The following is a 27972-nucleotide window of genomic DNA, read 5'->3' on the forward strand; positions in this document are numbered from 1 at the left end:
GAAGTCTTTGGTGGTCTCGACTGTCCACACATCCCCTCCTCTGTTCAAGGAAACGAACCCAGACCCTGTCATTGTCATCCATGTAACGCAATAGACGCTCATTTTTAACAAGGTGGTGTCAAATAATCCCCAAAATTATCTACTTTCTTTGAAAAACGACCAACCTGAAACTAAAAGAGGTCAGGCCATCTACGGCTTTAAAGAGATGCTCTTCTGTGTGTCTCTGCAGTCCAGAGGCTTCGTGTTTATAGTGTGTTCACCGCGGTTTATACGGCTCCGTACTCATCTCCGCTGCGTGTTCATAAAGTTGTAACGACGGCGGTATTTCTTATTGACAGAGATGCTGTTACATGCTTCTGAGAACTCTGTGTTTATGTTCTGCATTCTGACAAAACGTATAGAACCAATAAACACCTGATCATTTGCCATTTATTTCACATGTTTTTGCTCATCTTGCTAATTTGATCTGCAGTCTCGGATTATTGTCATGGTTTGTGTGTCCAGGCCTGTTACATGAGATGACATGAGAATGCCGTGGGATGCCCTTTGATGATGTTGTGGCGCTGGGGTCGCAGGTTCATGAGGCCGGTAGAGATTTTTGAGAGAGGTTTTGTCTCGGCTGCCGAATCAGACGTTCGCTTCCTTATGGAGGGAGAATGGCACACGCTAGGGCCTCTGTGCAGCTTCGAGTTGAATAACGTTATGTAGACACGATGATAATTTATCTCTGTGTGCATTCATTGTGAATTTGCCAGTAATGTTTAAGTATTGCCAGTTCACAGAATAAACTGTAGTATCAGTACATGACATCACAAGACAGTGTCCAATCGAGAGCAGGCCATTCGCCCCATCATGTTCGTTTGGTGTCCATTAATAAGCAAGTGATCCAAGGATCCTATCCAGTCTATTTTTGAATGTTCCCAATTTGTTGCTTCAACCACATCGCTGGGGAGTTTTTTCCAGATTGTGACGACAGTAGAGTATGTTTCTTGTTTTTATCACTATTCTTTCATAAGACATCTAGGAAACATGAAAAAGTCAGGAGAGTTGACGGTTGTGAGGCACTACAGAGGATACAGTACCAACGCAAATGTTTTCCACACCTCACCGAGATGCAGCATTGAAAACCTGGTTGAAGTGATCTTTGCACCTCATCAGTTTGATGCTCTTCTCTTAATGGCTGCGTCTCTACCCCTCCACTGTGCCATATCCTATAGCAGGGGCAGAGAGTGTCGTGTTGTGTTCCTGCACTTCATCCTGTGATGGCCTTGTCTTGTCCGACGGGAGGTTGTGTTGGGGCTCTGTCCTCTTTTGACGATGTTTTGTTACCAGGCGACTCTGGGAGCTTTGTGTGTGCCGGCAGGCTGTGCTATTGCATGGCATACTCCACAACCCCCGCTGGGCTGGTGCCAGAGCCAGCGGGTTTGAGGGGAGATATCCGACTCGGACACACGCGGATATCTCCCCTCAAACCCACGGGCTCTGGCATCAGCCCAGCGGGGGTTGTGGAGTATGCCATGCGTGCCAAACCCATGGCTGGATGGCACTTCGTTTGGTGTAAAAGGAGGGTGAGTTGTGCAGACTGGTGTGGTGGAATAAGGATTCCTCACAAGGGAGCAGAGGAGCTGAGTGTTGCCCAGTTTAAATGGAGCACAAAATGCTTCTTTCAAAGGCCTTTTTAAAACTGACACAATCAAAGAAAAACAAAAACCAGTTCAGCCTAGATGTTACATGCCAATTAATGTACAAAATATGCTATAACCTAATTTAGTTTATACACTGTCATACCAAAAAATATTTCAGTATCTCAATTGAATAAATAAATAAGCCATTTTATCATTCTTGTGTTGAGAAGATATCTCCCTTCAGAAGCAGCCCCAGCATCGTGGCTGTTGCTTTTGTTGTCTCTCGCTTCACTTTCGTCAAAATTGACATACAAACTTGAGACACGGGCACGTCTCTGCGGATGGGCCGCTCTGCAGAGAGATCCCCGTGGGACAAGTGTGAGAGTGATTCATCTGTGTGATCAGAGCAGCCTTGAGCAGCCCTGCCAGATGACGCATTAATGCCGGACCCTTCTCTCCTTCCTTACAGATCATCAAGGCCAAGTGCCCGCAGTAATCACGCTGCGGGTAATTGTGTGTCTGGAGGCAAGATGGAGTGCACTTAAGGGGCAGGAAATTCACTTGGCACCATGACCGCTTAAAAATTCAGCTGAGCGGTGATTGAATCGCAGAGGTGTGATGGCTGTAGGTAACGCGTCTGTTCCCTTTGGGGTTCACACTGGGAACCGTGCGACGGGGAAGGAAAGAAATGTGACGCGAGCTCTCGGGTGAGGAGACTCGACCCGGGGGGAATTGGTCACGATCTCCGTCGAAATTTGGAAGAGACCAAATCTAAAACATCAACATGTGCAACGAATACAGAGGTTTAAAAACTAACTTCAACCGTCAGAATGAGGGTAAAATGCGAGAACGCTTGATGAAAACTGGTAAAGTGAGTCGCCTGCTTTAAGGCTGTCATTGTGAGTTAAGTCACAAATCCCCGCCGATGGGACCCTGAGGTTCAACAACGGCGTCATAGAACTAGTAGAAATGGAGGAATGTAAACGTGTGATACATCACCCTAGTTATAATTGCACACAGTGCTTTTAGCCTCTTTCAGTTTAAATTGTGCCGCTGTTTTTTTATCAGAGCTTGCTGTGGGAGGACATCTGCCCCTTGCCACAGTGCCATCTCCAGATACAACCAGCGCCCCGTCGCTCCCTGTGGTCGGACACCAGTGAACCCGTTCGTGATGTTGACGGTTTTTGCGCTGCCCCGGGAAAGAGGGCTATTTCTGTGTTGGCCCCTTGGTCCTCTTGTTTATCCCCCCGCCCCAGTTACCCACACAGACTCCCTGGTCCTGGGCCTCAGCTCCGTCCCCCCCAGCAGCAGCCCCAGCAGTTTGTCATTTGCATACTCCTTTATGTCTTTGTCATGCGTTCATTTCCTCCGGATAAGAAAATAAAGCCAAAATTAAACCCCAGCAAACACACTTCCTCCCCCATCTGCCGGAGCTGGCATAATTTTTCTTCCATATTGCTTCATTTAAAATGCTAAGGAAGACGTTTCCCCCGTCCTAAATATTATTCAAAAGCGGTTTTGTTTGTTGTTGTTTGTTTTGTTGACGCTCATTATGCGCGATTGGCGAGGCCGTGCTCGTTCGAAGGCGTTGAAATGAAATGCCATCCTGTTTAGGGGCTGAGCTCTGCGCTGAAGTGACGGGGGCGCTCTGTGAATTAATTACGTTTCATGTTACGTGTTCAGTGACCTGATATGTTTAATGCTCAAAGCTGTACACAGTGACAGGCTACTATGGTGATATTCCTCAAGTGAATACATGGAAGGAGGCCTGCAGAAAATATGAACCGGTTTTCTACAGAAGACGATGATGTTATGTCTGTAATCTTGTGGGTAAACAAAAACACCCAGCACAACCCAAGAACAGTTTAATATCAAGTGTCAAGACGCAGTAAGAAGGAAGTGTTTGTCTCTGTGGACGACTACCTTGATCATATCACAGTTACAATCTCCGGCCTTATGTTTAAACTGCTTCCTCGGCTGATGTAGAAAGCCCTGGTGACACAACAGCTGTGGACTGGCCGGCACTGGGCTCTGCAGAAGATTAATTTGTGAATTAAAGGTCATGTTTTCCCTCTCATCGGCGGAGGAAAAAATAAACTGAATATGATGGTAGCATTATCCTTGGAGAGCAGGGCTATCGAGTGAGAGGGTAGTAATTTACACCAATTCTGCCGCTCACTCAAGTGATTATTTATTGATTCCAGCAGCGCTTCCTCCCTCGGTTCACATGTCAGCCAGGTGCGGCTCCGGGAATTAGGAAACGGATGCTCCGAGGATACTGTTGTGGAAATATGAAGTGTGTTTTGGGGTGCTTGGTAAAGCTGAAGCGCTATGTGTCGGGTGGATAAAGGATGGGCCACTGGGAGGTGGGTCAATCACACCAGGGGCAGAATCAAGACCACCCACCTCAGCTCAGGTGTTTAATGCAGTAAAAATAAAACCATAAAGGCCCTCTGACCTCCAGCCTCTGATCCACTGCTGCAGAGCCCAAACAGGACAGAGATTTAAATATCTATAAAGCATTGCCAGAGAGAGACACTAAAGCCGGGCATGCATTATTGATGCGGATCACATTAGATAAAGTGGGCGCTCTTGAGGTGTGTCCAATTTGGGCATAACAGGCTTTTTAAGAGCGGGAGGCTCTCGCAGGCGTTTGTGGTTACTGCCACGAATACGGTTTGCGTCCGTTCGACGGGCGCTCGGGCCATTATGAGTCTTGAACTGAAACGTCCCATCGCTGGTCTGTTTGTTCTGGGAAAGTCCTGACCCCATTCCTGGGACTGTGGCGGCCGCCGAGTCGGTGTATCCAATGTGCATTTACTCTCACTGGATTGAAACCTTTTTCTCACAGGCCCATGGCTTTCTCTGCTTTTCTTAATTGAACTAATTAATTGCCACGTTGATTAAAATTCAGCTCCTTTCCCAGATCTTTGTAGGTGGGTTATTTAAGATCTGAAGACCCTGCCGAGGTCGGGGTCTTCGGTGCCGAGATTGATCCCCCACCAGTTCGGCCACTGACTGTGAAACACCGAGATATCCGGAGAGTGCGGACAGTCGGGCGACGCTGTGGGACTTTCAAAACGCTTTATAAAGTCCTTTATTTGAAGGGATAGGAAGGCTGCCATGGGATTCCTGTGTTTTTCCACCATTGCCTCAATTCATGATGAAACTTTTCCATACCCCAAACTCTTGGTCTGCAATGAAAACAATATGTAAATAAATAAATATGCTAGAGAAGCACAAACTGTGGGGGGAGAGAAAACAGTTTCAGTGGTGTCTGTTTAATTATGCATTTGCAAGTTATTTTCCGTTTTCTTTTTCGCTTGCCGGTTTAATGTATTATCCTGTCAGAACTCACACTGACCTCCTTGACGTTCCCGGCATGTAAAGTGTTTGTGTGACACGGAGCCTGGATGGGAACTCATTCCTCAGCACCGTGCTCGCTGCTGGGTCTTTGAGCTCTCTGTCAGTTTTGGCAGGGTTTTATGAATCATTCATTCGTACCTGTCAGGTCTTTAAGGTGAAGGTGACTTGTATGAATAAGATATCTTCCCAGGCGAAGCTCTTTATTTACATACAGGGTCCATTATAATGAATCGACCGTATATTTTTCTTTTCTGATGAATGTGGAGTTTCATGATTCACTTCAGTCCCATATTTGGTAGTTTGCACTATTATTCAAGGGACAGTTTGCCTCTGTTGTGGGTTTGTTCTTTTGTTTGGACCTTAATCCCAAAAACAACAGAAACAAACATGTTCAAAATGGTTTCTGCCGTCACTTGTTATAATTGGTTATTAAACTGTGAAATATAAATCCCACCGAAGATTTGGCTGAATCTCTAGGTCTTTAAAAAACCAAGGCTTGTCTCTCTCCATCTTTGTCACGCTGTGCACTTGACAGTCGATATCCCGGCGTCCTGCGGCAAACCTGCTTCAGTCCCACTTTGGAAAGACAGTCGCTAGATATAAAACCACTGATGTACACAAGAGTTCACAATATGTTTCAAAAGGAAGTGTAACCGAGAATGGGATATTTTATTGGCATTATGCCTTTTTTAGTCCAATCAAAAAGATCAGCCCTTACAGATTGTGTGTTGGCGTAGCGTGTGTCATGGGTGAAGACTGAATGTATTGATCTCTTTCACGGCTGAAGAGTGCAGACCACAACCGCCAGATGCAGAAACATCTGTAAGCGATGCAGAAAACGTGGCTAAAGGTGGAGAGAGGGGAAAAAATATACAGGATAAAGGATGATTGTCCTGAAGTCCACTGCTTATCACTGCTCAGCTGATTTCAGTTCCACATCTGATCAATACTTGCCCGTTGTAACACTAATGAAACTGGATTGACTGTAAGCGCTGCAGCATGCAGGCCGGCCATTCAGACCCCCAGGTCCGAAAGCCCAGATCCGTCTTGGCTGGTCCAAAGGGGCAAAGGAGTGTGTCCGGCACGATTCACAGAGTTTAGAGAGAGAGTTCAACTGGAGAAACCACATCGCTCTTGTGAGAAATGGTGTGAACTCCCTCTCAGAAATGCAGAGAGAGTGAGGTCGGGTTTTCTAGGGTTCTGCTGGTTCTGGAGACAAAGCCTGTATGGTCATTTGTGAAGGAACTGTCCCGTCTGCTTTGTGCGATGGGAACGAAGAAGGACACAACACGTTTGCACCAAAATGGAGCCAATAGATTAGTGTAGCCCATAACTAATGATCTCTCCTAATGCTTGTATGTGCCATACGTTGACTTGAATGTGTGTTTGTATGTGTTTATTTTTGGCCATTCGCCATAGACTCTCTTGGGAATATCAGTCGTGTGCAGCTGAAGTGCTGATAATGGCATTAACACGCAGTTCCCTGGAATCTCCTTTCAAAGGTGATCAGGAGGAAACGTCCGTGTCGGTGCTTTCAAAGGCAGTCGAGATCAATTAAAGATCCGCATGCCTCGCTCCGGAACGCGCCCCACCTGCGCCTTGCCCAGAATGAATAGTTAATGGAGGGACATCGCTGGCCTGAAAGGAGAGTAAGAAACCCAGCCCCTGCGTTCGGCCTTCCCGTATCTGTAAGGTGACTCAACCTGGATATACTGTGGTAATTAGAATTCCACGTGCGCCGAAACGGGGGATTAACTTCTCCGCTGATTGAATGGCTGCTAAATATTTAATCTCGGAAGGCAGTCACAGGAACGGAACAAGCCCTGGCCGTGTTTGCTGTTGTACTTGTTATAATCATCAGGGATACTTCGGCAGGATGGAGTGGCCGGTATGTCGCGGTTACGGTGGGGGGGGGGGATTATTGGACTGCAACTTTCAAAAGATGAGACAAAACAGCCTACGCATTGCTCTAATAGAAAGAGAGAGAGAAACAAAAGAGGAAATGCAGTTTTTGGGCTTTCTAGCTACAATGCAAGAAGTAGTTATTTGCTGTTGTGTTTTGTTAAGATGGTGTTTGCTATTTCCCCGTGCAAGGAAGTGCTGTTGTGTAATTTCTGTGGTGCAATTTTGCATACAGCTAGAAACCTAGGCTAGGTGAGGCCATGCATATTGATCGCAGCGTCTGAATCCCTTCTCTCTCTCTCTCTCTCTCTCTCTCTCGACAGATATGTGTCACAAAGATGTCTACACGCAACTGCCAGGGAATGGACTCGGTCATCAAAACCCTGGACACCATTCCTGAGGACAAGAAGGTCAGGGTTCAGCGCACGCAGAGCAGCTTTGACCCCTTCGAGAAGCCGGCCAACCAGGTCAAGCGGGTGCACTCCGAGAACAATGCCTGCATCAGCTTCAAGGGCTCCGCCGCCGGCAAGGAGTCGCCCAAGCTGCGGCGACACTCGAGTCCCAGCTCGGTGAGTGGCACCACCGCCAAATCCCTAGACCAGAGTGTGTGCGTGTGTTGGCCGTATGAGTCTATTCAGCCGAGCTTTGAGTGCACGGAGAAAAAGAGTATGATTGACCTGAAATTGGTAGAGAAATATAAACCGGCGTTTGCCAGAGCCGGTAATGATGTCATCTCAGCTGGCGTGAAGCATGTCCGCATGGGCCAAGTAAAGCCAGTCTTGCCTGTCAGCTGTGCCGTGCATGTAGAAACATGGCTTACAGGAAGACTTCTTGATCAGAGACTAAGAGAAGGGCTTTTATATGCAGCTGTGTTCTCCAGCACTGACATAGAAGACCCGAGAAACCCAGAGAACTGAACCCATTTTCAACAAATATCGAATGACTCGATTACGTTGAATTCACAGACTCTCCCTACAGAGACAGTGAGTGTGCTTTGCTGCAGACTGATGTTATTAATTCCAGTGAATTTTCCATTAAAAAAGTAACGTTATGTTTTAATGTCTTACTCGGCTATCGGGACAAATTATAGGCTTGTAAAACGATCATTTACTTGATCTGAAAAGCATATGTGGATCCCAAATTACCTCCTCCGAGCCTGATCTCCTGGCAGAGTTTTATACGGGGGAGCAGATGTTCTTTATTGTCATTTAGGCACCATGATGACTTTGAAAAGTGTCATCGCACACTGTCACTGTTGGTTTTACTGGGGGATCTGAGTTTTCAGTGCAAGTGACAGGTGGTATTGAAATGCTTTGAAGTGACAGGTGAGAGAAAGCAACAAGGAAGTGTAGAGAAATAATTAGGAATTAATAAACAGAAAAGATGGCAGGAATAGGCTGGCTGTGTGCAATTTGGGGAGTTGTGCAGAGACTGTGCACTGGGGTTGTAGCAGTGAGCATCTCGGGACTATCGCTGCAGCTCCTGTTTTTGAAAGAACGGACGCAGAAAAGGCATTATGTAAAAAGAGGGAAGAATCGATGAAGAATATGCATCTCTTACTCGGCTGAATTCACTTGGGCCAGACGGTTTTCCCGGCTGGTTGTTCGGCTGCCGGTTGGGGCTGCGTTCGGAATCGTGTTGTACGGTAAACACGGCTTTGAAGCTCTCCCGTCTCCCAGAGGCGTGCTGTGGAAAGTGGGACACACACCACGGGGCTGCAGTGCGATGCCTGAACTGCGCACATCTGTGAAGCGGCTCTCACTGCTGCGAGTCTCCTGCTCCGGTCAGAGTCAGTAACTGAATTTACTCTGTAGGGCTGCTTCTCAGTGGGATAGAGTTTGTCCAGAGATACAGTTCATGCGTGAGTGATTAGATGTGAGTGTGTTTATATGTGTTTGTGTGTGCATGAGTGTGTGTGTTTATGCGTGAGTGTTTATATGTGCTTGAGTGTGAGTGTGTTTATGTGTGCGTGTTTGTGAGTGTGTGTGTTTATGCATGAGTGTTTAGATGTGCGTATATGTGAGTGTGTTTATATGTGTGTGAGCGTGTGTCTGTATACAAGTGAAAATGGGCAATATCTCGCACATCAAATGCAGGCCGTCGGGTTCCTCTCACACGGCCGGGTCCCTGAGGAGCCACTCAATAATGCAGAAGCACGTCCTGCCATCTCTGCCTGTCTGCTCGGAGGCCGGGAAGGTTTGGGACGTTCTGGGCTGTTCTTTAAATGAAAGTTTGATCTCAGAGATGGACTGTTTAAAAATGTGTCGGAGTAGTGCAGTTTCTCCAGCTGAATCATGGCCATGAAAGATGCATGAGAACCCGAGCCGCCTCACTCGGTTCCCCGAGGACACGGCACTGACTCGCGCTTTTCCATCACAGCTCGCTTACAGTCAGTCAGAGTCGCTGGGAAGAGCCCCGTTCTGTGATTTCCTTCTGAGAATGAGAGGTTCTGTTAATTGTGAGGTGCAACCTAAGGTGGAGGAAACCTCGATATGAACCGTTGAAAGCCCTGGCAAAGTAAAGGGCATGTAAGGTAGTGTATAAACAGGGGAAAACTGCAAATTTACATCAAAATTACCACACTAAACATGCATGAGGGTAGGCGGGAGCTTCCAAATGCACTTCCTGTAACACAGAGCTCTGACTGGGACGTCTCCCTGCATTGGCTCTTTTGACCAGGACTAAACTCACATTTTAAATGGTCTGTAAAACTGTCCTGGAAACAGAAGTGCTGGCAAAAACAAAAGGAAAAAGAAAGAAAGAAAGGGGGGAGAAACACTTTTTATATGGAAAAGATTTTATATGCATTTGGGTTTCAGGAGTATTTATTTAAAATTCATCCTTTACTGAGAAAGGAACGATGGGAGGTTTGTTGATCAGTGAAAGTCTTGATTGACGCGAGCTATTGACATAACTGTTTGTGGACAGAATCTTAGGCCAAATCTAAACCTTGACCCCAGCCGCTTTGACCTGGCCGATCTGACAGGAGGGTGTGCTGGGATGTTCTCTTGCACTCTCAGGTGTACGTTCATAATGTTTTCATCCATCTTTTGTTTTGCCCTGGCCTTCGTGTCAGAAAACATACCTTAAAACACTTACCTGCAATTCAATACAAGCCTTGAATTGTTAAGAGTGTAGTTTTTAGTTTTGTAGCCTCTGGCACAGGAGGAATGCTATGGAAATGCTGCCCAATCCTGTTTCACACTAACAGCAGTGGTGTTCATATATAAAACAAAGCTCTCTTCAATGAGCCGTCTGTCTCCGTCTCTCCCCCATCGTCTCGGGTTCTCCGCTCCTCTGTGTTGTGGCCGAGACGCACTGCGCTCCGAGTGTCTTCGAGGAGCTGTGTCTCTGGAACCTCGTCTCCCGGCTGGGCTGGATGCCTTCCATCGCTTTGTGCAGAATTAATTTGAGCCAGAAGTGAAACACAACCTCCTGAGTGTATGTGTGTGTGTGTGTGTGTGTGTGTGTGTCGCAGGAACACGGTCAAATGGGCTTCAGTGGCACATCTGGAGCCTGGTTTCGCACATCTGGCAGCGGTCTTGGGAGAAGGGACGAGTCGCAGCAGCCGCCAGCATGACTCGGCGCTGCAGTGTGATTAATGGCAGCCGGGGATGTCTGACTGCGCCGCGTCCATGGACCGCAATGTCTTGGCTGGCGTTCGATTTGCCTTCCCTCCCGTAATGGATCTGAGCTCAAAGATATGAACCGTTTTCCTTTCCTTTGCAGCCGACGAGCCCCAAGTTTGGGAAGGCCGACTCCTACGAGAAGCTGGAGAAGCTGGGAGAGGGATCCTACGCCACGGTTTACAAGGGGAAAAGCAAGTACGTTCATAGCAGGTGGTGAAAAATACAAAAAAAAAAAGACTTTAAACCCAGTTGCACTTCTCAACTGAACTCCCAACCTAATTTACAGTGTTAAGATCAGAATAATGAAATGAAATGTAACACAATTGCAAATTAAGTCAAATTAAGAAAAAGTCTTTGAGAAGTACAAGTAAAAACAACAAACAAGCAAAACAAAACAGCGGCCATTTCAAACGCCTCTCACACCTTTCCCTGCTGGCTGTGGCAATAGAGTGTAATGCTAGGGATGGAGGCACTAATGTCAGGAGTAAATAAATGAATCTGGACAATTCCTGCTCGATTGTGAATAGAAAAGAGGACTTGCCTGTTGTCACTAGCTACTCTGGCTTGGAGACTTTAAAATCTCACATCAAAATATATATATTTTAAACACAAAAGAGGATAGATTTTTCTGTTACAATGAAACAGGCCGTGGCTACAGAGTACAGTGCTTCCATGATGCTATTTATCCCACTGAGCGTGAAAAAGACAATTTATTTAATGAAATGGTAATGGGATTGTTTTAAAGATTAGGTTTCCATGTGTGTCATTGCGCTGCTGTGAGCGAATGGTCTGATCCTATTTCCACACGCCTACGGTCTCGCCACTGCGATGCACATATAAACACAATCTGAGAATTGATCTCTGTGGAGGGTCTGCCTGCCACAGTAAGCAACAGAAACAATGGGAGCGATTGCTCAATATAATTAACTCATTCTGTGCGAGGAAATGTCTGCACTTTCCACAACGACGAGTTTGATGTACGAGATTTAATCAGATTTAATATTCCTGTTCCTATAAGATCCAGCCCAGTGCGTTTAAAACAAACAACGTTTCAGTGAGTTCAGAGAGAGGAGGTTTCTGAGAGGAGGAGCTCTGCTAACTTCTCGTTTCTTCTGCTCCGCCAGGGTGAACGGCAAGCTTGTGGCTCTGAAAGTGATCCGCCTGCAGGAGGAGGAGGGGACGCCATTCACAGCCATCAGGGAAGGTATGTGTCGACTCGGGCTTGACGTCTGATGACCCGGGCTTTCGGGGTTTGTTCTGCCTCCCACGTGACGGCCGAGTCCAGTCCTGCAGGCCGCTCTGGTCTAGGGTCGGTCCAGCTGCCTGCCACGGATTGCTCTGGCGGTGGCCGGTGACAGCCCAGCGTTGGTCTGGGAGGAGCGGGCATCTGTCTCTCACACGGCGGGGTGGGTCAAAGTTGTGATTTTAATCTGCTGCCTGAGTCTGATACCAAGAGGAGTTTGTTTGCAGAGCGTGTCCTCCAGTCAGAAGCCTGCCCCGGCTTAGTTTACCCCCCCAGAGTCCGAACATTCACAGAAGCTTTAATTTGAACGTGAAGCTCCTCTGACAGATCCATGGCCGTGAGCACAGATTTCTGTCCTCGTACTCTGTGTGCAGATCTAAAAAAAAAAAAAACTGCTCTGAAATATACCTAATTTAGGGAACGCCGAGCCAGAGGTGCGCTGTGTTTGGAGAAGCGAGGAGGATCGGGAAGGGCAGATGAGCCGTCTCCGTTCGGGCTCTGATCCGGCCGGACAGCAGCGCAGGGCGGTCCCTCGCCAGCGACTCATTATCCCAGGCTTTCAGCCCCTCCGCGCCGCAGCGACGGGCAGATCCAGCGCTGCACAGCTACTCCCGCGTTGTTTGCTTTCTCTCTGACTCTCCTCTACGTCAGAGGTTCATTATGTCAACGGGCAGCAGACTGGCAGGGCGGCAGGGCGGGGGGCGAAGCAGGGAGCTCTCAGGGAAACCGCTCTGGATGCGGTTATGCGGATCTTCCTGCGCAGCACACAGCTCGGCGTTGCTGTCATTTCCACCTTGCAATAGTACACGGGATTTCTGGAATTAATCACATTTGCCACAGTTAGAAAAGCTGGTTTAAAAACAAATCACAGTAAATCCACTGTAAGTTATCCTTTTGATTTATTTTTTTAATTTGGCTTTTGTTGTAATGCTAACCCCCGCTCAGTTATTTGATACAAGATAAGATGTTGGGCGAGACGCGTGTTCTCCTGCGACGACACCATCGTAATCGGGGCGGTCTCGTTGTTCCCTCTGATCTAAAGTCTCACGAACACGTGAAAGCCTGTTTGCCATTGTGCCTGGCCCACAGCCAGCTTGAGAAACTCGGCCCCCGTTCAGACACTGTAGGATAGTTTTAAATGACAGCTAACTAATTACGATTTTCATGCACAACTTGTAAGCGAAGATAATAGAACAAGAGGCTTGCCTTCAGAGTGGAAAAACAGTTTTCTCCCCGGGGTGGTTTCTGTGAGTCATATTGAATGGGGTTTAGTCCACTATCAATCAATTGACATGCTGCCATTGTGCCCGTCGAGGCCCGTGAATGGAGAACAGCGGGACGTTTGTATCGCTCTCGCTGCTTCAGATGTCTGCGTGAGTAAGATGCTGTACGGCCAGACGTGTTGGCCGAGCCCTTGGAGAACAGTGACCAACTGTTGGAGTCGTGCTGCAGGAAGAGGGTGCGGAAAAATATAAACGGACTTTACATTTAGCAGAAGAATGTCAGGACAGACGGGCTCTGTAATTGGCCAGCCCGTGTGACCATGTTTATCCAGGTATGGAGGTGCACCGCTGAGAGGAGGGGGACCCCGCTGTGAGTATTACTTCAGAGCGAGCTCGTCTTTTCCCTCTCACCGTATTCAGTTAGTTATATTCAGGTTGACGGAAGGATTTTTAAGATTCTCCTGAAAGAGATATATATTTAACAGCGCTCCGAGGTTATTGTTACTTAACCTTTGCATAGAGATGCACTCTGAACATCACCCAGAAGACCAGGAGTCTAAAGCCCATCAGAAATGGTTTCTCAAGAATTACTCGTCACCCTCGGGGTAAGACGCTGTCTCCTTGATTTATTTCTTAATCTGCTGCAGATTTAATTATGAGATCAAACAGGGAGAATGTGATGTGTTAAGGAAGGGGATTACCTCTCACAATGCCCATTATTTGTAGTTTAAGCTGTACTTATCTGCAGATAAATATACATGCCGTTTTACAGGAATGTATCCAGCGATCACAGTTTCTACAAATTCAGTGTGGGACCATTGTGCATTGTGTGTAGAGTACCTGTAGGAAAGTGATTGTGTACCTACAGCAACACAACCCACGAGAACTTGTGCGATCCAGTATTTTCCAAGGCGAATATCAAAGATTATCTTCTGAATGCATCTTCTGAACCAGTGGTAGTGGGAACACGTGGCGATTGGTATGAAAACTGCAGACTCTTGATGTTCTCAAGTTTTGCTGACAAAGACGGGGGAATCGAGGGCTGCCTGCTCCAACACGTGGGTTGGAAATAAGGAGCAGTGGTGTTAATATTTCCTGTGGGACTGCAACCTAATAGCGGTACATATTACTACCACGGTTCATTTTGTCTTCAGATGTGCTGCCATGGGCCTGTTCTGCATTTTCCATTAGTTTATGTCAGTAAGAGCTCACAGAGAAGCAGCTGACTGCAGCAGAATGGACGTGAGCCCACGCTGTCAACGCAGGGGGCAGGAAGTCCGGCATGAATTCATTATCACGATTTTGCCGCAGCGCTGAAGAGGTTGGGTGTTTTTCCTGTATGTTGATCCCTCGACTGATCCGGGGGAAGTGAGAGAGCGGGCGCTGGGGAGGAGGACGGGGAGATTGAGGTGCTTTAATCCTGGATTGGGCTGAAATGCTGAGATGTGTTTGGTTTCTCTCAACAGCTTCGCTCTTGAAGGGCTTGAAACACACGAACATCGTGCTTCTTCACGACATCATCCACACCAAGGAGACGCTTACTCTGGTCTTCGAGTATGTGGTGAGTGGGACTCAACTGGGGCTGGACTAGACACATGCACAGACATGCGCACAGACACATGCATATGCGCATGCACACACGCAAACAGACACACACGCACACACACACACGCAGACACACATGCAGATGCACACACACACACACGCACAGACGCACACATACACGCACACACATACACGCACACAGACACACACTTGTCTCTTTATTTGCCAAGCAGGTCCACAGTACTCGTCACACTGCGAGATCTTTTACAGACACACCGTTTGATCCCTCCTTATTGAGGATGATTTCCATGTATTTGTGTCACCTGATCTTACGAGAGAGAGAGGGAGAGAGGGAGAGAGGGAGAAGTGTGTGAGAGTCTGGGGGTCTGGAAGCTCATGAGCTGAAGGACCATCAAACACAGCAGTGAAAGTTAGGGGGAAAATACGCCTCCACTGTTTTTTTGCACTGCGTTGAGCTGCCAGACTGATCAAAATCCCACTCCCACTCAGAGCTGCCTCAGTCTGGGGACAGCAGGGAACTGCAGCCACAGGGGACCCTGGGGTTCAGGGGAGAGCAGTGTGGGCTGAGGCACGACGTGCTCCTCCACACATCACTCTGACAGGGCGCCGCTCTACCGCACTATTATTGTATGGGTTTGACGTCTGAGCCGGATAATTTTTTTTGTCTTTGTCCGTATTTATTTCCCTTTCGGAAATCATCACGGTTGTGCCACCAGAAAGTCCTCTATCCACATGTCTACGGTTTGGGAGCAAACTGTAGGGACTGTCCCTCTGCTCTCATGTCACACAAAGGGCTCCCTGCATCCCGACCGGCTCCGGCTGACTGTCTCAGTGGCTTTGAGATTGAACAAGCCCAACCTGGTTTCTGTCGCCTTTCCAGTCAAAGGAGAAGAACATTTAATTAATCTGTAAGGGGGAAGCGAAATAATAATAATAAAGAAAAAAGTGTTTTTTTGGCCTAATTTTACAGCTGCAGTGATTTGCACAGTTGTGAAGTCGTAGTGGGGAGTGAGAGGCCCTCTAGTGGTGGCGTTTGGGATGGGCAAAAAAGGCTGCTAAAAGCAAACAAACAAAACAGAACAAAACCAAGACATCCTGTCTTTCCAGAAGCAAATAACACACGAGGAGGTGAAAACTGCTGATTAGAAACGGACAATGGACGTGCAGCACCAATTACATTTACATAAACATTCTTGATCAATTAAGATAACTTGTACAACCCATGTAAGATTTCCTTGTGTTTCTTTAGATTTAGATAATATATTAGGAAGTGTTCTTCCCAGCCTTGTACAATCTACATAGCAAACAATGAACAAATAAGTTCACAAACACATTGGACTGAGAACACAGGAAAATGCTCTTAATTGAGCTGAAATTAGTTGCAGAGATCAGACTTGACTGTCAGCGATGCCTCTTTACTCAGGTTTGAAAAGACTCGTCAGAATAGGGCGCCAATTAAGTACAAAACTGGAGTCGTGTTATACATGTAACTCCCCGTAATGCCTCAATATCTCAGACTGTGTCCAAGCACATGACAAGTGTGTCGTCTGGAGGTTCAGATGGCGTCCCAACTGAAGATTCATACGATTGTGTATCGGTGACCCAACTACGTGTGTTCAGCCGTTTTTCAGGATAAACAATATGTGAGTGGCCTTTAGTGCTTTGTGTTCACATTGACACAAGTATCGCAAGCGTTTATCCTGCAGTTGTGCGTCTACAGCTACATTTAGTCTGTAGAGAAGCCAAGTGTATCGGCTACAGAAGCGATGTTCACGCTGAACCGCAGAGGAAAGTTCAGCAGTGGAAATGGGCTGAAATACCGTTATTGTTCCTGTTCATTTCCTGTGCACAGCCCATCACCGACACAATCGGCTCCGTCTCGGGCCGGCCATTAATCATGATCCTGAGCCCTGAGTGAGATTGGCAGGGCTGCGTAGCTGCTGTGTGAAGGGCCGTCTGAATTATTCATCCTGAAAGCACATCTATCTTGTTCAAAATAAACGGCAGAAGTTTTTCACATCTCTGGCCCCACACGCTCTTTAACAGAGAAAAAAATGCTGCCCCGATTTGTTGCCTTTGTAGAAGTCGTTTTAATGCGCTGTAGTGTGTCAGAGCTGACAACAGCATCCCCCAGAGAGCGTGTGCATTGTGCTCGCACTGATGTGTCAAGAAATGCATCTGCACACCAGTTAAGCTTATTTTCCCCTTTCCCCCTCTTAGTGTGTATAAACCTGTGTGTGAATGCGAGTCTAAACACTAACAACGATGGGTAAATGGCCAGTCAGGAGAAAAGAGCCGTGTGGCGTGTTTTGGCGTGTCAGTGCAAAGATGGCGCTTTCCAGTCAAAATATTACATCACGTATCACAGTTGGCATGTACTGTATGATGATCCTAATGGGAAGGGAGTTTTGTGCTACTTTTAAGTTTAAAAAAAGATGTAAAAGTAAAGTAAAATAGCTACACTGCCATCGATCGGCACATTCTTCCTCTCTCTCCTCCTCTCTCCTCGCTTGCTCTGTTGTCAGTGAGGAGTCCATCAGTGCCCCATCAGTCTCCTGACGCTCTCTCTTCTCTCCCTCTCTCTCAGCACACAGACCTGTGCCAGTACATGGACAAGCACCCGGGGGGGCTGCACCCGGACAATGTGAAGGTAGGCGATGCAGGAGCTTCGGGGGGGGAATCGGACATGCAGGTACTGGTAGGTTCGGCCACAGGCGTACAAACTCAAGGCCCAGATGCCAGTCCCCGGTTATTGCTTAGTCTTCTCAACCGATTTGGTTAAAATTGATGTCAGAAGCAAAAGTAAGAAGTAAAATGAGCTTCGACAACAAAGACAAACACTTCCTACAATGGGAGTACGCAGGGCTGAGTTGCAGCACTTTCCACAAGAGGTAAATGGAAACCGCTGACAGGCACAGAAGCGCATTTGGGCAGAGGGAAATTTTTATCTGCGTCCTAAAGCAACTGAAAAGGATATTATATTGAACCAGCCAGTAGAAAACCTTTTCCCCTCCAGGGTGGAACAGCTGTGCAGTTAAACCTTTGGCTCGGAGTGACTGTAAACATTTTGGACAGGGACGGATGCCTGGAGACGCCTGCAGATGTTTGAATTGCACTGTAGTAGCGCTAAACAACCAAACAAGTCAGAGTTAAAAAAATTATGTATTTGTATTGGTTTGACCCATTTTGTTCTTGGTTTGAGCATTTTATTTTTTGCATCATTTCAAGATATGAATGAAGGCCCTTCAAGTAAAATCTCCGGCACACCCTTGATGGTAACATTTGTTTGGTAGAGGATTCATCCTTCTCATACACCAGTGGGAGAAACCCCCACTGTAGATTGTTCTTTTGTGTCCTTTTGTTTGTTTTGATTTGAGGGGCGAAGCACTGAGAGGATTTAAACGGAGATGTCTGAGCAGCGAAACACAGTAATTTGACTCGCCTGTCAGACAGTGAGCCGAGTGTCAGTCATAAAGAGCAGGCAGCCAGGCGGTGTGTCCCAGAGGAGCGGGTCCGTCTTCGTCCTGTGCTCGGTTCAGCGCGCACAACCCTCCTAGTGTCACACGGGCCACACACGCACACACACGCACACATACGCACACACAAGTCACGCACACACACACGCTCACGCACACACACACGCTCACGCACACACACACGCTCATGCGCAGACACACACACACACACACAGAGTAGTCACAATACTGTGTGGTTTTGTTTGGCTGACAGATTGTTAAACTTGCAAAGCCACGGTGACCTGGCTGACCTCTCGGCAGCATTCAGGACAGAACGGCCTGTGTGTCGGTGAGAGTGAAGTCATGTGACAGGCGGGGACTCTGGGATTGTCTGGGTGTCCATCATCCTCCTACAGAAGCATTGCAGTCTGAAACCTGTTACTGACTGTTAAAACTAAAATCACTGCCTGAGAGTTCGCAGTACAGATTATATCTCTATTTATTATGTATAATTCACATATAAACATGGATAGATAGATGGATAGGTATAGATCTATATACAAGATGTTAATGATGAGAGCAGGTGATGCAGTGACTGGCTCCACAGTCCTAATCTGTATTGACTGAGTTCATTGAATTTTAATGAATTGGTATTTTAATTTTCCGTTCGGTTGCGATGCATCCAGGGCTGAATTCGGCTCAGATGTTTAATTAACCCAGGAAAACAATGGCTGAACAGCAGTACAATAAAAACAACCTGTCAGCCACCTTCTGTAACTTTACGCCTTCCAGTGAACATGCACGTCCCCCCTTCCCGACACTGCAGATGAACAGACAGCTGTTTCAGATCTCCCCCAACCCCGCGCCCAGAGACGCACGCAGGCAGCCGGTGGGTCTGGGCTGGGAATGAAGCGCACAGAGACATCTATCCCTCAATCAATCAATCTTTCATTCAGTCACTCTTTTTTCTGACGTTTGTATTGATTTTATCCCAGAATTATCCCAGTGATCGTTACACGTCCACCCCCAGCCGTTCGTTGAGATGGGGGTAATTAGCACCGCGGTCTCTCACCGCATGGTGAGGACCAGTGAGGCGTTCCTCAACCCCACGGGGGGCGCGGATCATTATCTCACTCACTGGTAGTGTTTCGCAGCTTCACTGGAAAGTCGATTATGTTGGCATTTGACCAGCCTGTTGCAGCTCAAGTGCAGGGCTATAGGGAGAGATAGGGAGAGATAGGGAGAGAGAGGGATCATGGCACTGGTCCCTCAAAGTCCCTTTTGAAAATGACAGGAAGTGGACATCTCTCCGCCTCCGGGGCAGTCCCTGTCACTCACAAACTCAACTTGCTCTAGAAGAGTAAAGAAATAAAGATCTTAAGATATTATTATCTGTGCTGGAGACCTGCTTTTACTCACAGGGAGGAAGGTGGGACTCTGAGACTCAGAGAGCGTCTCTGCTCGAGTGAAGCTGGAGAAGGCCTCGGCATATGGTGTGTTTAATGAAGTTCCTGTCGGGGTGACGGCGCATTCGCTGACATGTTTTCTGTAATGGATATGCTAATATGCGAGCTATGGCTCTGATTACAGCTCCGCCGATCTATCGTTCATTTACAGTCCGGGGAGCAACGCAGGTGTGCTGCTGATGGAGTAATGTTACGCCAGATTAGGACCGTCTTCTGCAGATGGTCTCAACTAAATGAGAATCTCTCCTGCTTAGGTAAACAGATACAATCGGGTCCTCAGTCCATTTAAGAGCAACTCTGCCTAAAAAATCCCCCAAAATCACTGGGTTTAAGGCTCACACGAGGTCCACTGGAGAGAGAGGGAGGAGGAAGGAGGGAGGGAGGGAGAGAGGGAGGGAAATGGAGCAGGGGAGGAAAAGTGTAGGGAGAGGGAGAGAGAGCTCAGACACATTCTCTGAATTCGGAAGACCTGCACTTCTGACCAGTTTAAACAATATTGACGGCATTAAGAAACACGGTTATTTTAACTGGGCCTAATTAGGCTGCTCTGATCTCCAGCACTCAAACGTACGTTAATTGCTCGTTATCATTGTCATCTTGTGGTTTGAAGTGCTGTGGTTGTAGTTGGATCCAGATGCCCAATTTTGATTTCCGTTGTCGCTCTTTCTGCTGCCGTACGTATTATTTATTAGTTATCTTTGCGAAATTTTAAATAATATATCAAAAAGCACCTACGGTATCACTTTCCTATCTTCTTATGTGTCGAAACATCAACACTCACTGTAAATAAATGTGTGATAGTGTTTCTTTAAAGAAAAACAAAATGAAAGATTGAACACAAAATTGTATTCACAGCGTCTCTTGCCTCGTATTTGCATAAGTGGTGGAAATGAAACTCAATTCTACATCGCCGCTCTCATTTCTCATGTTGAATTGATCCTAATCGAAATCCAGCCCGGCTCCATAGCAACCTTAATTGGCAGTGCAGAAGAATCCTTTTTTCTTCTGTTTTTCCTCAGATGAATTATATCTGGACTTCGGTGACACTGGAAGAAATTGCGTTTGGTGAATGTGCGATTGGATTGACTTGTGAAAACACTGAGACTTTCCTGCGGTCGAAGGAAACCAGAAAGAGAGAGAGGTGGAAAGTCTAAAACGGTTTTGGCCCTTTTTAATAATTGATAGGGTGGCGGGGGTGGGGAGATACCCTCCCCATATTGAAACTTCGTCAGCTTCATGGGCATTACATTCTTGGCGTGCCGAATAATCTGAACCGGTAAGCTGGTGGCATTATGCAGGGAGATAAACTGACATAGTGCATGCCTTGTGTATCGCTTTAGATAACAGAAGAATGCTAATGCTTCAGCCAAGGGAAACAGTACGACTGAAATGATATAAACCAGCCAACATCTGAATATCTACCTTTACTGCCTTTGAGAGAGAGAGAGAGAGAGAGTGAGAGAGATGCCAAACTTAAATTGCCTTTACTGCTTTGGTTTTAAATGGGCTCATTTTCTTTTGGTGTGTTTCTCGTCTGAGGCTGAGCAAATATTAAACAGAATACAAAGGAAAAAGAAAACCCCAAAACACGAAAAACTGAATTGAGCGTGTCTTTCAATCCCCCCCCAGTGACGTGCGAAGGTCGGGCAGTGTATTGGAGATGACACCCTGCATCCGATACTCGTGGGATGTTCGAGGAGATCCGTGTTCATCTGGGTTGACTGTCAGTTATTGACACACGGAGACCGTCACGTGCGAGGACCCCTCATGTCTCAGACTTGTCTTTGCTCTCCCCTCGCCACCGGATCGCTGGGATGAAGTCCCTCGCTTGCAAAGTGCATCTGCAGGCGTCTCCATAATGTATGTAAAGCTGACAGAAATCGGCTAGAAAAACAACTGTGATGGCACGCCACCGGCCAGTTGCAAGATCACACCTGCACGCTTCCCATGTAGCGTGGTCCTTGCATATGTTGTGTTTTGAGCAGGCCGGTCTCCTCTCCTGCAGGTCAAGTGTTAGTTGTGTGCCGTCCTACAATTAAGGAGCAGAAATACTTAAAAGGAAGAGCTGAGGAGATGGGAAATGCCCCCATTTTAAGGATGAAAGCCCCAGATTTTGGGCGTGATTTTTATTGTTTAACTTTTGCAGTACTGTAGGGGTTGGTGTTGCCAAGACGTAGTATTTATGTATTGATTTGTGTCTTTCTTCTGTTGTGTGCTATTTTGAAGGAAATAACGTGTTTAGTCGACCTCAGTGAATTCGATTAGAGTGGTACAGTATTTAAAGTGTAAATGTTTTGTGGCAGCATGTTTTTAATAAGTAGATGAGAGAAGAGTATGTTTTAATACACACACACGCACACACACACATCCCTTTGTGTGTCTGCAGGCCCTTTCCTTTGAAAAATCAAACCTAATTCTCAATTCTCCGGTGAGTCCCGCTCCGAATCCTCGACTTAGCGCGTCTATCAATATTCCTGCACTGCCCACGGCTCGTATCGACCGGCTCTGAACCCATGGTGCTCGCTGCGCCGGGAATCTTCTCTCTGCGGTTTGAAGCCAGGTTTCCTCTCGCGCTGCTGGTCCTTTAATTAGAGGAGATATGCATTTGTCTGCAGGGCCTTGTTTCTGATCTCTAAAGCCGGATGGACAGCTGCAGCTTGGTTATTATATTTGGGAAAAGTCGGTCTCTTAGCAGATGTCACACATCGGATCACCGAGTCTCGAGAAACCATCCGTGGATGAAGACGAGAACCTGTTATAGGGCAGAGCAAGGGCTTGTTTTAAATTAAATACTTAATGGCTGTAATGGCACAGTAGTGAAATTAAAAGCTGACTCTTATTGGTCCCTTTGCCCTACAATACAACCGTTTAAATCAATTAAAAGGACCCATGAATGTTGTGAACTTCAGCTTGGCTGTGTGCTCGCCGTCTTCAACCTCCTGTCAAAATAATGCCCAGTAATCGGATGCCTGGTATCTCCCTTACGAAAGATTTCCACGGGCAAGACTCAGTTTGTTTGGCACGCTTTTCCCTTGTCAGCTGGTCACGGGGAATAATGGAAAACAGCTCGACGGCGGACACTGGTAGTGGGGAATGAACCTGACATTGGGAGCCGTGTTGCTTGCTGTACCTTAGAAGCATCTCCCCTTCGTGCTCGTGCTGGACCCTTGAAGTGTGACCCCAGGAGATGGCTGTGTTGACTCCAGATGGCAGTCGAATCTGCTCCTCTTGATTGTCTGGAACTGTGTTTGGAGTCAGAAGGGAAAACGCTCCCGGAAAAGATTGTCAATGTTAGGCAAGGCTAGAAAAGACTTCTGTCTCGTGTGATTGTGATCAATTGTTTCTCCCTTTTAAGCATTGGCCATGTTCTGACTTTAGTTCATGGAACACAAATCTGCTGGGCTGCGCGGCGCCGGCCCGTCCCTCTGACAGCGTACTAATTAAGAGCGGCTTCACTCCCGACACCCTCCTTTGTGATTCACAGTTAATTATGTCTTCCTCTGACATGCTCCACATGGGAAGACATGTCTGTGCCTCAGGGTGCATCGCATTGACAAAATGGCTGTGTCACACCTGGCAGGACCAGCACTGCTCTTCAGGTCCAGACCTGAGGGGCCACAGTCCAGCCTTAAAGCTCAGCACCGGTGCCTCAGAGCCAGGACGAGGTGGTCCGCTTGGTCCAGCTGAGGGAGTGATTGGTTCATATTAACTCTGTTTGGTTCTATGCCCCCCCAGTAGAGACCCCAGGCAGAGAGAGCACCAGGGTCAGTACAGACCCTGTAAGAAATCCTATATATACACATCTATACCGTATATGTCTGTATCTGATCTGTTGTTATTCATTCGCTCTTATTGGTTGTCTCTCTAGCTGTTCCTGTTCCAGCTGCTGCGGGGGCTGTCCTACATCCACCAGCGCTACATCCTGCACCGGGACCTCAAGCCGCAGAATCTGCTGATCAGCGACACCGGGGAGCTCAAGCTGGCGGACTTTGGTGAGACTCCCTGTCTGTCAGATGGCGCTCAGTGCGGGCGCCCGCTGTGCCAAGTCCTCTCCGGTCCCCAAATAGCTCGGGTGCGGTGCTGGGCAGTGTGGTGCCAGCCTCACAGCACCATTGTGCATTATTTAGTTAGTTAGTTTCGGTTTATTTTGCATGAAAATAATATTATGTACAAAAATATAAACCAGAGATAAGCGGTGAAATGAGTGAGATATTTGGAGGAATAGGAACAGCTTAAAGCTGTGGTTCTCTCGAATGTTGCAGGTCTGGAACTCTTCCAGTCGGCTCTTCCAGTCGGCTCTTCGCTCCTTTTATTTATATTTTAATGAGCTGAACAACACGGCCAGAAAATGAATTATTTTCTTTGGAAGGGGTTTTGCCACATCCGTCTGCTGCCAGCGCACAATACCAGTTACCAGCGCCAGTGCGAATGCGGTAGTTCCCCCCCCCCCCCCCCCCATTGCCTCAGCGTTCAGCGGGGGGTGCTCTTGGTACAGCGGGTCATTAATTGTGCGGCGTTTGCCATCTCGCACAAAGCCCCCTCGCCATCCTGAAGGGTAGAGGCATCGCCCCGCAGAGGAGTGAGTGCACCAGGTGCTGCTTTCTCAGGGCCGGAAAACAAAAATCAGAAGGACAGAGCAAATTAATGTTCTTTCAGTCTTTTTCTCCCCCCTCCCTTTCTTCTGGCTTTTTTCTGCACTGCACACATCTTTTGACACGTCTGTGCACATCTCTTCTGAGTGAGGTGAAGGGAATATAACCCCAGAGAGGGAGGGAGGGAGGGAGGGAGAGAGAGACATTTAAAATGAGGTTGGCTGCCTCACAGATTGTAAAGTACCTCGGCGCTGTTTAATCGCCCCACACGCCGGCTGGCATGTCCACGGGGTGCCCCCTGTGCGCGGAGGTGGCTGCGTCCACAAAGCCCTGCTTCTGGATCTGTTTATTTTTTAATAGAAAAAACAAACCAAGTGTTGTCCTCTGCCAAGCGACAAGAAGTACAGACGGGTTTGAACATGTATGCTTCACTGCAGTCGCATACATACCATTTATTAAAGCCCCAGAAATGGATTTGTTTGTTTTCAGGGAGAAATTATCAGTGAAATCATTACCATCAGCAATTAAAAACTGCTCTTTATTTGTTTGTTTGTAATGGAAACGTGGAGTCTGTTCATTCAGGGTCTTGGTCTGGTGGTTAATCTTTGTTTAAAAGCCACTGATGTTGAGTGCCCTTGATTGCGCCTCATTAGTGGGTTTTATAATTAGTCAGTCGCTGATGAGTCGATCCCTTCGTTATTGTCTCGAGTGCCTCTGTGCGCTTGACTGATGTCTTCAGGTTTTGCGATGTGAAGGCTGAGCCGGGGGGGTCGTCGGTATTCCCTGTGAATCCCCCGATTGAACGTGAAACCCTCTCGTACTGGCGTATAGGACCTTTAGCTTCCAGACACAAGTGCATTGAGAGCAGCCAGCTGCGTCGCCCGGGAGAAGAACCCGGAGCTCCAATCAGAGTAGTTTTCTCTGCCTTTACATCTTCATGTAGTCAGTGATAAATAAGACAATTGGTGCTGTGGATAAACATTTTCTGTTTATAGTCATGCAACATACTGCCTGATCATGTGACCCAGAGTCATGAACATCAACACACCGATTACAGGACTGAAATGTCCGATAACAACCTTTTGTATTTTAGGAACATGGTAATCAGTGGTGAAAGCTGCAGGAACGACTACGTGCTTCTGGAAAGTCTCATCTCCTCTCGGGTTGTTCTCCTGGTTTCTCAGTTCATCTCTCACACTTGCCACTGGAGTAAGTCTGAAGGCGTAGCGCACAGCCGCTCTCTGTGATGCTGGTAAAAGCATTACACGGTAATCCTGACGCGTCTGTACAACACTCCCCCAGACCCCGGCACGCCTGCCTGTCTTCACACCAACTTTCAACACATGAGCCGGTAAACTCACAGGAATGATTTTCACTTCACTGGTGTTTGCCATGGAACCGGCCACATCTTGGCAGAAGATACCGTCAGTGGAGGAACGGTGCGCAGATTCATCCTGGCATCCGGATTATCACGATAAAAGATCGTTATCCGCACTGCTACGGGGTGAATTGTCGCAGGCAGATGTGAGCGGACAACGCCGGAGCTTCATTATAGATAAAATGATCTCCTGTCGCTTTTGGGGCAGAGTGATTGAATGAACGAGTTTGATGGAACGAGCAATCAAATCGTATTTGTTGCCATCTATTGAGTATCGAAACGGCCTTGTTTTTCAACGGCTTCTCTTTGGAGAAGCTTGATTTACTTGTGAGAAGAGCTGCAATTCAATCTTTGTGTGCAGGGCCAGATGAATAAGACACACTTTGTATTATATTATACGGCACCCAGAGATCGCCCTGAAATTAAAAAGGAGTTAATCTAATTTCAGGAGCTGAATGTGCATTTCATAACTGAAGTTTTCTTTTATTTGATTGAATTCACATGGATGTTATTAGATCTCTGTGGTTAAACTCTGAGCGGTTTTACAGCAGGTAAATTAAATCTCAACACCGTCACCCTTATTAAATTCACATCTCAGGGATCTGAATGTGGTTCGCTAAGCAAAAAGCATTAGTTCTCAGTTTTTAATCAGGAACTTTATCTGGGAAATTCCCAGAGATGCAACACTTTAAACTTCAGCACTTCAACTTTAAATTCTGATTAAATTGCTGGGCACCATTTACTTTTTTGACGGACGGATATTCGGTGGGTGGGTGTTCTGACGGACGGATGGTCACCTGTGGGGTGGAAGGGGTACAGACGGGCTGACGGAAACTAGCAGAGGACTGCCGACTGCGAAATCGGTCATCGGACATGAATACTCTCTAGGTCACGTGTCCGTTTGCGGCATGGAATCCGTGTGAGGGAGGAGGAAATAAATTGGGACCCGGTCGAGAGGTGCAGAGTTCAGCCTGACGGGGGGGCTGTGATGGATGAACCTGTACTTTGTTTAATAAGCTTGATAAACAGAAGTCTGACTTGTGACATTTAATTTATTTCAAAACATAATTCATTAAAATATTGACAAGCAAACGAGAAGAAGAATGTAAATCAGCCAAGTGTTAAGGAAATTAATACGACGGGTCTGACGGACGGAGACCGGCAGATTTATGCGCCGTCCTCTGTTTAGCAGGTTGTGTTGCAGCAGCCATCAATTACCTGAGCGACGCACAATCCCTCACCGCAGCCCTGCGAGGGTAACAAATTAATTTCAATTGTGAAATGTGTATTTAGCATTGTAACATTACCACAATAATGTATCTGAGGATATGCAAAGACATATTAATGAATGAATGAAATACCTCCAAATGTAGCAAGCATTATAATATAATAGTGATATTAACCAAATGGCTATAAGAGGCTCTAGTCATCACAATTTGTGGACCATTTTTGTGTTGGTTATGTGCTGTAAACTAAACCGTATTTTCTCATTTTAAACACTCGTTGTGTACCGGATGTGTATTCGTTCTGACAAGCGACGGGGCAGCAAGCACAGGTTTAGACTACAGGTCCGTCTCCTCCTGCAGCTGAGACCCATAAAGTGTCCTATCCTGGCGTCTGACTGCTGCCCGTCCAACACACAAACCCCAGGCGCTGGACTTTGCACACTTTTGTAGAATAAGACTCTTCTCAAAACTCAAAGCAGCCAAAAGTAATTCAAGCGACTGTGTTTTATAACCGCGGATGTGTCCGTCAGCACTGATTTTAAGAATTTGTGTGTCGCTTTTTTTGATGTCTGCTTGTGTCTGTAACTGTTTCTTCTGTTCTGGAGTTCACCATCACTGCGGAGGGGGATATTGCCACCGAACCAGCGGCAAGTCTTGTTGTAAACGACTATAAATGACAAGTGCGCAATATAAATTAAACACAATCGAGCCCCAGATGCTATGCCCACCCCCGAAGCAAACTGTTCTGATCTAGAGGTTCTCCGCACATCCAACCGAGAAGAACTAGATCAGTGAAATTAAGCCCTCCTGCCCCTTTTTAAACACCTGTGATTAGCTGTGGATTAGCTGTGGAGACAGGTGTGTGGTTTTCACATGCACCTGGCTTTTTTCATGTTTGTTTTTGCGCAGTTTATAGTTTCCCACCTACTTTACACAATTCAGGCTTTGCGAGAAAGATAATAAAAAAGGTAAAATGAATCAATATGAAGGGGACGATTTTGTGAAAGGCAGACTTGTGATCCTCTACATTATTAATCTCAGCTCAGCACGGACTTGTCTCATCTGCAGTCTGGCACTCGGCCTGACCTTTGCCATCGAGAGCGTGACCTTTGGGACTCGAGGCCGGACCTTTGGACCGGAGTGGCGCGTCTCTCCCGACGCCCGTGCCTCTGCGTTTGATCTCCTCTGTCCTTTAGAGTGGACTTAACCATATAGATGTAATGTCAGCCCACGGTCTCTGTCCTTTTCTTCAAAGACAAAAGGGGGTTTCCCTGTGGTGTAGCCATGACAACCGCCTCCCG

The 27972-nt window shown here is 47.0% G+C and overlaps 1 protein-coding gene across 4 annotated transcripts in view; it reads left to right on the forward strand.

Annotated features, from left to right (window-relative positions):
- Positions 1-27972, forward strand: part of cdk14 (cyclin dependent kinase 14) — a 115324-nt gene that overhangs the window by 25906 nt on the left and 61446 nt on the right. For all 4 annotated transcript variants that reach the window (XM_066715440.1, XM_066715441.1, XM_066715443.1 and 1 more), the window contains 6 exons: positions 7217-7462; positions 10623-10717; positions 11647-11726; positions 14455-14549; positions 17142-17204; positions 23344-23467. In XM_066715440.1, the coding sequence (XP_066571537.1) occupies positions 7217-7462; positions 10623-10717; positions 11647-11726; positions 14455-14549; positions 17142-17204; positions 23344-23467 (703 nt within the window). The remainder of the gene's footprint in view (positions 1-7216; positions 7463-10622; positions 10718-11646; positions 11727-14454; positions 14550-17141; positions 17205-23343; positions 23468-27972) is intronic.

This window comes from Amia ocellicauda, chromosome 10 (assembly GCF_036373705.1).
Source record: "Amia ocellicauda isolate fAmiCal2 chromosome 10, fAmiCal2.hap1, whole genome shotgun sequence".
NCBI classification, from domain to species: Eukaryota; Metazoa; Chordata; class Actinopteri; order Amiiformes; family Amiidae; genus Amia; species Amia ocellicauda.